At 46.3% G+C, this 11485-nt stretch overlaps 1 protein-coding gene across 2 annotated transcripts in view; it reads left to right on the top strand.

Annotated features, from left to right (window-relative positions):
* The window catches only part of RNF24 (ring finger protein 24), an 83601-nt gene that overhangs the window by 58829 nt on the left and 13287 nt on the right, over positions 1-11485 (top strand). For both annotated transcript variants that reach the window (XM_034771398.1, XM_034771397.1), the window contains one exon: positions 6153-6232. In XM_034771398.1, the coding sequence (XP_034627289.1) occupies positions 6153-6232 (80 nt within the window). The remainder of the gene's footprint in view (positions 1-6152; positions 6233-11485) is intronic.

The following is an 11485-nucleotide window of genomic DNA, read 5'->3' on the forward strand; positions in this document are numbered from 1 at the left end:
AACAAGATTCAATGGCTAGAAGCTTAGGCTAGATAAATTCAGACTTAAAATGAGGTGTGAATTTCTAACAGTCAGGGTGATTAACCATTTGAACAATTTACCAAGGGATGTGGTGGATTCTCTGTCACTAGCAACTTTTAAATCAAGATTGGATGTTTTGCTAAAAGATCTGTGCTAGTTCAAGCAGGAATTAATCCACGGAAATCCTATTGCCTGTGTTATACAGGCGGTCAAACTAAATGATCACAGTGGTCCTTTCTGGCTTTAAAATCAATGAACTTCCAGCTATAGATTGGAATCCTATTCCAATTTAAACCTTACGCCAGGAAATAAACTAGTGATTTCCTTGTCCACTATTATATCCTAGTAAACAGGGTGGGTTGACTTATGGGGTCTGTATACCAGCTGACATTTCTGAAGGAATGAAACTTAAACCACCTAGAAATATGTGTGCCAGGTCAAAAGAATGAAGCAGGCTGCACTCTCCCTTCTGTGGACTCTACTAGAGAAGGGTGTGTGTGTGTGTTTGTGCGCGCACTTCTGAGCTCTCAGGACACAAGCCAAACATTTCGGCCTCCATTGACATGCTGTGGATGTTGAGCCTCGTGCAATGTGACAATATTACCAAACAAAAGCCTGTTTTATGCATTTTAAACATTTCTGCCCTAGTAAAACTTGCTCTCAAGCGCTCCCATCTGCCCTAAAGATTAATTCCCTGCAGGGTGGGATAGGGGGAGGTTTACGCTTTTTGTTTACCCCAGAGTTTGGTGGAGAAATGCCCCAAACCAGGTTCAGATGTCTTTATTTCTGTTTTAAAAGTTGAAATAAAACCCCCGACCTGTTTCACAGCTCCAAAGAATTGTAGGGGAGCAAATCTGAGTTAACTCACCTACCAGACGTTAGCTTGATTTGTCTAGAAACAACCAAAAATTTTAATTCTCCAAATCTAGAAAGGCTCCTAACAGGAAAAGCCGACTTGTCCCTAATTACAGTGATGCCATCAGCACTGTCACGATATCTTGCGGAGACGCTGCATTTAAATTGCAGGCCATCAGAGAGAAGAGAACTCTGGCTTGCAGAACCTGAGGCAGCTCTGACCAGCATGAATCTGACACCACTCTACCACTGCCTTGGGGAAGCTAAGGGAACACAGCCAGTTATGCCGTTGGACCAAAGCAAGACTTGCCAGCAGCTATTTTAAATGAAGAAGTGATTTATGTATGAAACAAACTCCTATGCCTGGCCCTACTGCGGTAGGGAAGGAATATCCCACAGGACTGTCATTGAAGTTTGCTGGACGGTCTCAAAAATATTCCCCATCAGAAACACCATTTTCTCCTCTACCTCTGTTATTTAGACTTGCAGTAATAAGTGTGTGTCTGCTTCATCCAGTAGCCGGTGTTAGGCAGGCCTTTCGCCTGGTTTTAAGGCAGGTAGTCCTCTTTTTCTATGGTCACACGGATGCAGGTGGAGCAGCGCACTCTTCAAAATGGCATCCTCCATGTGGTGTTGACCTTGACCATACCATACGTGCAAGGTCACACGAATGGGATCACACCTGGGCCCACACCTTTCCCGGAAGTACTGGCATGTCCAGTATTCTGGGGACGCGGCAGTGGCTCTTAGCCAGCATTCACCCATCACAGCATGTGCCCTGCCACTGTGAAGTGTTCATGGTGTGCGGTGGGAATGTTTAGTTACAGGAGGAGCTGAGATACACTTGACTCTACCTGGAATAATATTAATACTCAGTCTGCCCGTGATGCCTCCCGTCCGCGGTACTTAAGGCCCTGATGCAGCGTTCGCTTCCAGGCACCTCTTTACCAGGAAGATGTAGGCGAGCTGGAGAGAGCTCAAAGAAGAGCAGCAGAAATAATTATGGGGCTTCCGCAACTTGGCTTAGGAAGGAAGATGAACAGAGCGCAATTGTTTTTCCCTTTAATTCAGAAAAAGCTGAAAAGAAACGTCCTAAAAATTCACCTTTTGGGCACTGTTGACTACTCCGGTTGCTGCTCGTAAGAGCTAGCAGACACTCGGGAGAGAAAGGGTCCTGTAGAGCGCTTTGATTCCGCACGTCTGCTCTATTTTCTGTAGTGCCACTTGACAGGCCATTAACATGGTGCAAACTAGATGTTCACAGTACTGAAAAAAAGAAGTCTGGGGCCCAATCCTGAGGGCTTGACTTGGGCAAACCTGCTTTGAAGTCAGTGAGAGTTTGCCTATGCTGCAGGATTGATCTGATCTGTAAAGAGAATTCCAGACTGATGACTGGATATAATCAATTGATCTTGCTCCCTTTGAAAAGGTTTGGGCCGTCAAGAACTCCTCGTGTTCCTGCAGCTCTTGCCGTTGGAGTGTGCTGCACCCTGGGGACGGGTTGTCTGTTTGCTAAGCCTTTTGGGAGCTTTGCCTTTTGGGAGCTTTCAGTTCTATGAGAAGAACAGCATTAAAATACAGCACAGCGCATTAAAGAATCCTGCACCACTGCAAGCACAAGTATCAATGACGCAGCCCCAGGAAAATATCATTTCAGTGAAGAATCAGAGGCAAAAGGAGTTGGAAGCATCAAAAATGGGTTAGGAGGAACCTGTGATTCAGACTAAGGAATCAAAATGTATTCCTCATACAAGCACCTCCGATAACTATCTACAGCCACCTTTAATGTGCTTCAATCAACTCTAGTTTTACTTCAGGATATGTAATGTTCTGTTCCTTCGTATTTTCTGAATAAGCTTCAGGGCTTGGAAAGGCAAGAGGTGATCATTATAGATACTACTTCTGTAGTATTTCACATATGCAAAGCCCTGTACAGATTTTCACTAACCTTAATAACAGTCTGTGAGGGAGATGAGTATTATCCCTCTTCTGCAGATGGGGAAACTCAGGCAGAGAGGTTAAGTGAGTTGCCCAAGGTGACAGGTGGTGGAGTCAGGATTAGATTTTAGGAGTTACTGGCTCCCAGGTTTATGCCACTAGACCATGTGCCTCTTAAGTTTGTAGTCTCTATTTTATCTTTTACAAGACACTAATGCATTGGCCTCACAGAAAGCAAGTAACTCAGAAGAACCCCACCCACACTGGGCCACCTGCTGTTTGCTGAACTGGATTAGCGTGACTGGTCAGCCGTCTTGGGTGGACAGGGTCAGACTGCGTCTATACCGAACTTAGAAACTCTCCTAGCCTATATCCCTACTCCTAGCCAGGACCTCATTCCTAGTTTTTCATACAGTGAAGATCTAGCCTAAAATACTGTTTCTAAACTTGGGCTTACCACTAGCCAGCCAACCCCTGTTTTAAAACCGAGCTGGCCTGAACTGGTTTTAAATTTGGTTTCTAACTAGTTCAACCCAGTGTAGAAAGGAATAACCCTCTCCTAGGCAAAGTATGGGTGTTTGACGTCAGCCATGGCGGCAGTCTCCCTGTAGAGCACTGCTGAGGAAGAGCAACACGCAGAATAAATGTTAAAAGGAAATTGGACTGGGCTTGCCCCTAGTGGAAAGGAGTCAGTGGATCTAAAAGAAGGGTAGTTACTGAGTAGCAGGATGGTGAAAGCCCTAGTCTTTTCCCTGCTGGTGATTTAATGGAAATGAGGTTGGGGGAAGTCCAACTTGGGACCCATCTGCACTGTAGGAGCTTCCATGTTGAGAAACCTAATTACAGCGTAGCAGTCCCAGGACTTACATTGTATAGTAGAACCTCAGAGTTACGAACTGACCAGTCAAACACACACCTCATTTGGAACCGGAAGTACATAGGCAGAAGCAGAGACCAAAAAAAAGGCAAATATAGTACCGTACTGTGTTAAACGTAAGCTACTACAATAATAAAGGGAAAGCAGCATTTTTCTTCTGCATAATAAAGTTTCAAAGCGGTATTAAGTCAATGTTCAGCTGTAAACTTTTGAAAGAACAACCATAACGTTTTGTTCAGAGTTACAAACATTTCAGCGTTCCGAACAACCACCATGCCCTAGGTGTTCGTAACGCTGAGATTCTACTGTAATTCGGACTGGGTTGTATTTTCACCTCCTCCCAAACCAGGCCGCAATACAGTCCAAGGTTGTAGCATGGTTTGGGTCGACTGTTGAAACCCGGGTCAGGCCTGTCCATACTACGTGACTAAATCCTGTATTATATTAAGCCCCTCCCAGCCCCCCCCCAAAAAGAGTAGCTTCCACAGTGCAGATGGGAACTTGATTCTGAACAAAGAGCTATCCACACCATGAAAAGTGCCCACGCAGTAGTCTTGAAATAAGAGAGGCTGAAGAGCTGGAATAGCAGGAGTCCTTACGGACCAGGATTAAGGTGATTTGGAAGGGTTCTCTAGGTATCTTGTACAGCCAAGGCCTGGCTAGGTCAGATATGAGGCAGGCGATTTGACCTGTAAACTCAGCTACAAATATCTCTCCCCACCTAATAAATTTTTTTACCAGCAATCCAGTGGGCGTAGTGGTACATAGGTGCTGGTACTAGGGGTGCTGTTGTACCCCCTGGCTTGAAGTGGTTTCCATTATATACAGGTTTTACAGTTTGATTCAATGGCTCTCAGCACCCCGTAGTGGTTTGGCCAATGTGAAGGACATCGTGGATTTTATAAATAGGATATTAGTGCTGGACAACATGTCATTTACAGGGTTGCCATAGTGAGTAGGAAAGAAGTCTCTGTTTCTTGTGTGCATAATCTTTAGTTGTTCACTTTTGAAAGTCAAATGGAGCATTAACAATCGCCTGAGTGCTTCTGCTTCGCTGGCATCATTTCCATAGATCACTGAGTATCCTTGGTGCCTTTCTGCAAGCGCATATTCTGCAATGCTTACTGATTAGCTCTCTTGAAATAGCCCAGTGGTCAACAGTGGAAAGTTGGCTGGATCTAGGAGCCTATTGCCAGAGAGGTGTGGCTGCTATTGACAGTTAAGCCAAGCGTTTCAATAAAGAGCTAGTGACAGTTGTGTGGGAGTGAGTTTTACACGCTAAGAATTTTTTTTTTAAACCAAGAGCATGTCACAAGGTGGGGAGAGGGCTCTCGGGTAGTCTGTATCGACTGAGCGTCTGTCTGACCATTCCCCGCGATAAAAGGCGATAAGTTGTGTTGGGGTGATTAGAGCCCAGTCATTTGTATTAAATGCAGAGAATGTTAAACTCTTTGATTTGGATTAACGTGTCAGATTAACGAACTTGAGGCCCTTGGTTACTTATCACTTAAACTCTCCCAACCCTGACACATGTGACTGTTCCAAACTCAGATTGGTCTGTGCACGGTTACTCAGCAGAAGCCTCACAGAACAGGTTCTATCCGGCACAGAGCACTTGCATTTCTCTTACACGCTCTCTGGATTTGCCTATGCTAGAAGAAAAACATTGAGAGGGAAGCTTAGCCCGTCAGAAAGGCAGTGATGTCAGAGTTGTGTCCAGTGTCAAGACTGCAGGTTCACTGTGGCCATGTCTACACAACAAAATTCTGTCGACCGAATTTATGTCGGCATACAGCCACTGCAGTTACTAAATCACTTGTGTGTACACACCTGTGGCTCCTTGTGTGGGTGGTGCACGTCCTCCCCAGGAGCACTTGTATCGATTGTACTGTCAGTGTGGGACATGGTGGGGTGGCTCCTGAAGGCCCTTAACAGTCAACGTAAGCTATGCAGTATGTATACTGGCATTGCATTGACCGAATTACATGTAGGGTGACTCTACGCCACTCGGGGAGATGGTGTTACTAAATCGGCGTGGAGAGGAGGCACTTATGTCAGCGGGAGCCAAATTTAAGTGAAGACGCTTCCAAAGGTAGGTCGATGCAAGGCAGCTTATGTCGACCTAACTGTGTAGTGTAAACCAGGCCTGTATCTTTGGCCTCTGGAGGTTTTTCCCCTACAGTATTTTTGTTAGGATCACAAGTGAATAACGTAACCCGTTTTCACTGAAGTGTGTTCTGTCCCAACGCAGAGTCGTAGTGAGACCATTTGACAAATCTGCATCCCTGATGAAACAAGATGAAACCGAGTTCTATAAAACTCTCATGTTAGTCAAGAGAGCAGTTTAGTGCAGAGATTCCTTGGGGAATGTTTCCATTGACTTAACCTTACCTACAGAGTATGTATTCAGAAAGTTTTCCATCAACTGATTCCATTGTCTCTCTGCTTTCTCACCTTTCAGATCTGTGCCGTTTGTTTGGAGGAATTCAAGCCCAAAGACGAGCTGGGAATCTGTCCATGTAAACATGCCTTCCACAGAAAGTAAGTGCTGAGCTACCCGTCAGTACACAAAGACCAAAGTTGTGTTTACAAAAGCCTTGCATGTCTCTTGGAAACACTGGCAGCACTACGTAGTTGATGGCCTCTGAATTACAAAGGCTTATATTGTATACATCTGCCTGTGCTGTGTTCTAAAGGATTAACAAATGCTACTCCTCTTTAATAAGTCCTCATTTACTGTATTAAGTTGAGCCATGTTTACTGAAGCTTTGGAAATCGAGTCACAGTTGCCTTGAAAGTTGGTGGTTAAAGTCTGCACACGAGCCTTGCCTTTCATGGAGAGACTTGTTTTTTCACACATTCATTCGCATTAGAAGTCGAGGGTTCTAGGTGGCGTGTATGCGGCTGTGTGCTGTGTTGCCTAGTTAAACCTGCCCAGGGCGGGCCTTCATTCTAAAAGCACAGCTCACTGCAACGTGAAATGCTCAAAACAGAGCAGGAAACACAGAGTGGGACTGGCTTGCCGGGTTGGGACAGGCAAACCTTCCTGGAGAGTTTGGAAGGGAGCAAGGGTACTTGGCAAAGGATATACAAGGCTTCTCAAAACGTATGGGGAGCAGGACGTGTGGAGTGGGTGGATTCAAGATAAGCTCAGGTAGGGTGACCAGATCAGCAGCCCAAAATATCGGGACCGGGGGAGGGAGGGAAAAAAAGGGGTGGAGGGCGGAGCAAAAAAAGGGAGGCGGAGCAAAAAAAAAAAGGCGTTTAAAAGGGGCCGGGGGCATTAGCAGGCCCCGGCCCCGCGCGCTGCCCTCCCCGCAGAGCCTTCCGGCCCGCCACGGGCATATGCGGCACGCGGTGGATCCGGGCGGGGGCAGCGCGGAGCGGGCAGGAGCCGGGTGGGCAGCAGGGGCTGAATCCCCGCTGCTGCCAGGGAGCTCCGCGCCTCTCCCTCCCGCTCGCGGCTGTGGCTCCTTCCCGGCGGGACGCGCCTCCCGCTGCCCTGGGCACATGCAGCGCGCATCCCCCGCGCCTAGTCTCCCTCCCGCCGGGAAGGAGCAGCTGGACGTGCGCCGCATGTGCGCGGGGCAGGCCGGGGGGCACGTCCCGCCGGGAAGGAGCCGCAGCTGCGAGCGTGAGGGAGAGGAGCGGGGCTCCCCAGCAGCAGCGGGGATTCGGCCCACGCCCCCGCGCCACCCACCCAGCCCCTGCCCGCTCCGCGCTGCCCCCGCCCGGACCCACCGCGCTGCCCTGCGGGCTGCAGGGCTGGAGCAGCCTTCAGGCTGCACTCCCGGCCCCGGGTGCAGCAGCCCGGGAAGAAGCCCTCTGGCGCGGCGCGGGGGCTCACAGCTGAGCCTCCCTGTCTCCCTCCCTTGCCAGGCCCCCTTTGCCCGCCCGCCCGGTGCCTGGGTGCTGGAGCTGACTCACCAGCTGCAGGATCCAGGCACCGCCGCCGCCACCCCTTCCCTCCAGGCTTGCACCGCCATGCTGCAAGCTTGGGAGGGAGGAGGAATGCTGGGGAAGAGGCGGGGCCAGGGCGGGGATTTGGGGAGGGAGCCAATGGGGGAAGGAGAGGGCGGAGCCGGGGCGAGGGGGGCCCGAGCACCAGAGCGGAAGGGAAAATTTCTTCTTTGTCCAGTGTCCCGACCAAACGTTGGTCGGGACGCGGGACAAAGAAGCAAATATCGGGACAGTCCCGATAAAATCGGGACGTCTGGTCACCCTAATGGGGCCTAACTAGCTGTTACCACTGAAGAAAGAGATCTTGGTGTCATTGTGGATAGTTCTCTGAAAACATCCACTTAATGTGCAGCGGCAGTCAAAAAAGCTAGCAGAATGTTGGGAATCATTAAGAAAGGGATAGATAATAAGACAGAAAACATCATATTGACTCTATATAAATCCATGGTGCGCCCACATCTTGAATACTGCGTGCAGATGTGGTCGCTCCATCTCAAAAAAGATATATTGGAATTGGAAAAGTTTCAGAAAAGGGCAACAAAAATGATAAGGGGTATGGAATGGCTGCCATATGAGGAGAGATTAATAAGACTGGGAGTTTTCAGCTTGGGAAAGGGACGACTAAGAGGAGATATGATAGAGGTCTATAAAATCATGATTGGTGTGGAGAAAGTAAATAAGGAAGTGTTATTTACTCCTTCTCATAACACAAGAACTAGAGGTCACCAAATGAAATTAATAGGCAGTGTTACACTGTTGACACATATTTCTCATAACACAAGAACTGGGGGTCCACTATGACCCCCAGATTCCTTTCTGCAGTACTCCTTCCTAGGCAGTCATTTCTCATTTTGTATGTGTGCAACTGATTGTTCCTTCCTAAGTGGAATACTTTGCATTTGGCCTTACTGAATTTCAGGCTATTTACTTCAGACTATTTCTCCAGTTTGTCCAGATCATTTTGAATTTTAATCCTATCCTCCAAAGTACTTGCAACCCCTCCCAGCTTGGTATCATCCACAAACTTTATAAGTGTACTCTCTATGCCATTATCTAAATCACTGATGAAGATATTGAACAGAACCGGACCCAGAACCAATTCCTGCGGGACCCCACTTGTTAGGCCCTTCCAGCTTGACTGTGAACCACTGATAACTAATCTCTGGGAATGGTTTTCCAACCAGTTATGCACCCATCTTATAGTAGCTCCATCTAGGTTGCATTTCCCTAGTTTGTTTATGAGACGGTATGGGAGACAGTATCAAAAGCTTTACTAAAGTCAAGATATACCATGGATATCACTTGCCCCCCATCCACAAGGCTTGTTACCCTGTCAAAGAAAGCTATTAGGTTGGTCTGACGTGATTTGTTCTTGGCAAATCCGTGCTAACTTTTACTTATCACCTTATTGTTGTCTAGATGGTCACAAATTGGTTGCTTAATTATTTGCTGCATTATCATTTCTGATACTGAAGTTAAGCTGACTGGTCTGTAATTCCCCCGGTTGTCTTTATTTCCCTTTTTATAGGGCAGCACTATATTTGCCCTTTTCCAGTTCTCTGGAATCTGTCCCGTCTTCCATGATTTTTCAAATCGCTAATGGCTCAGATATCTCCTCAGTCAGTTCCTTGAGTGTTCTAGGATGTATTTCATCAGGTCCTGGTGACTTGAAGACATCTAACTTGTCTGGCTAGTCTACACTGGCACCTCAATGAGGGGCGTAGCTCCCAGCGTTGGGGCACTGTTTACACTGGTGCTTTACAGCGCTGCAACTTGCTGCGCTATGGGGTGTGTTTTTTCACACTCCTGAATGAGAAAGTTGCAGCGCTGTTAATTGCCAGTGTAGACAAGCCCTAATTTTTAACTTGTTCTTTCCCTATTTTAGTCTCTAATCCTACCTCATTTTCACTGGTATTCACTATGTTAGACGTCCAATCACCAACAACAGTTTTTAGTGAAAACTGAAACAAAAATGTCATTTAGCACTTCTGCTATTTCCACATTTTATGTTATTGTCTTCCCCCCTCAAATTGAGTAATGGGCCTACCCTGTCCTTAGTCTTCCTCTTGCTTCTAATTTATTTGTAGAATGTTTTCTTGTTACCCATTATGTCTCTAGCTAGTTTGATCTCGTTTTGTGCTTTGGCCTTTCTAATTTTGTCCCTATATCCTTGTGTTATTTGTTTATATTCATCCTTTGTCATTTGACCTAGTTTCCACTTTTTGTAGGACTCTTTTTTGAATTTCAGATCACTGAAGGTCTGAAAGATAAAGTGAGAGGATCAGACAGTACAACGAAACCTATAAGCCTGATTCTCCTCTCATGCCATTGACTGTAATGGAGATACTCCTGATTCATACACCAGTGTAAGGGAGAGGAGAATCAAGCCATGTGGGGGAAAAAAAGATACAGATCAAAACTGAATTGAAGCTGGAGGACTAAGGGCCTGATGCTGATCTCCCTTATGCCTGTTTTACACTGGTGTAACTCCATTGATTTTCATAAATGGAGTTACTCTTAGTGTATTACTTGGATTATTTTATTGTCTGGACCCATTGTGCCTAGAGACCCCAGCCAAGATCAGGGTTGCGTTGTGCTGGATGCTGTACAAACACATAGTGAGAAAAAGTCAGGTTGGAAACGGAAACAGTAGCCCAGAGAGCTGAGGTGACCTAAAGTCACAGTAAGTCAGTGGCAGAGCACAGAATGGAGCCCAGGTGTCCTGACTTCCAGGCCATTGCCTGACTCACTAGACTGCCTTTCTGCTTACCTCTGTACCAAGTGAGTGAAAACAGAACCAGTCTTTAGGGCTAGATAAGGGATCAGATGACGAATACATCAAAATGAGGCGTTTTCTAGACTAAGAGAAACCTTGTATAAGGAGACTCAGGTACCTGGGGGGAGATGGGAAATTGCTTTTTCTGCCACATGATTCCATTGTTAGAATAATTGTTCAGCCCACTATTCTTCTTTATATGTCCCCCCTTTCCCACTGCTCCTAGTCTTCCAGCTCCACCATTTTAGAGAGAGTACAGATTAGACATGCATTCTGGAAAACAGACTGTTCTTTGGTACAGTGTACTCTGAACCCACTACTGAGAAAAAGAGAATTACTCCCAGAAGGACTGAATAGCTATTTATCCACAGCGAGGAACTGGTATTTTGGGGCAAAGGGAAGCTGTAATGTTTCCTTGGTACTGTAGTTGGCAGTATTTCTCTATCTCCAACACTTCTTTTTTAACGGGCTCTTTACTCATTGCTGTAACTGTAATAGAGGGAGACAATTACAAAAACCATTGTTGGGATTAAAAGGAAATACAATTAAAATAAGAATGTTTTAAACCCTTGAATTTCAAGCAGCCCTCCAGCAATGGAGCGAGATAAGGACAGAATGAGTCCCCCAAATCCAGGAGGTTGATCTGAGTGGGAGGCAGTGGCTAAGTAATGGGAAGTATTTGTATTTGTGTTTAGCATTTTTCAGAGGCCAGGCTGTTTGGAATCGTAACAATGGGGACATTAGCTTGTATCTCTTTCTGAATTCAGTGAGTGCTCAGCTTAATAAAGTGGAGTGACTTAATAAAGTGGATGTTGAACAAGCCGGGGGAGTTAGTTGAGGTAATTGAATTGACTGGGCCTATCAAGAAAGTTGAGAGTGTGGAGAGGAGTTGAGTGATTTACTGCATGTACTTAATAAAGCCAGACAGTGATCAGCCTCTCTTAAAGATGTGATTTTAGGCCCTAGCACCAGAGACCACCTCTTAATCCTGAACTCACCAATTATCAATTTGTCTCTAATCGTCCTTTTTTCAGGGAAGGCTATTGAGAACGTTATGT

The sequence above is a fragment of the Trachemys scripta genome, chromosome 5 (assembly GCF_013100865.1).
Source record: "Trachemys scripta elegans isolate TJP31775 chromosome 5, CAS_Tse_1.0, whole genome shotgun sequence".
NCBI lineage: Eukaryota > Metazoa > Chordata > Testudines > Emydidae > Trachemys > Trachemys scripta.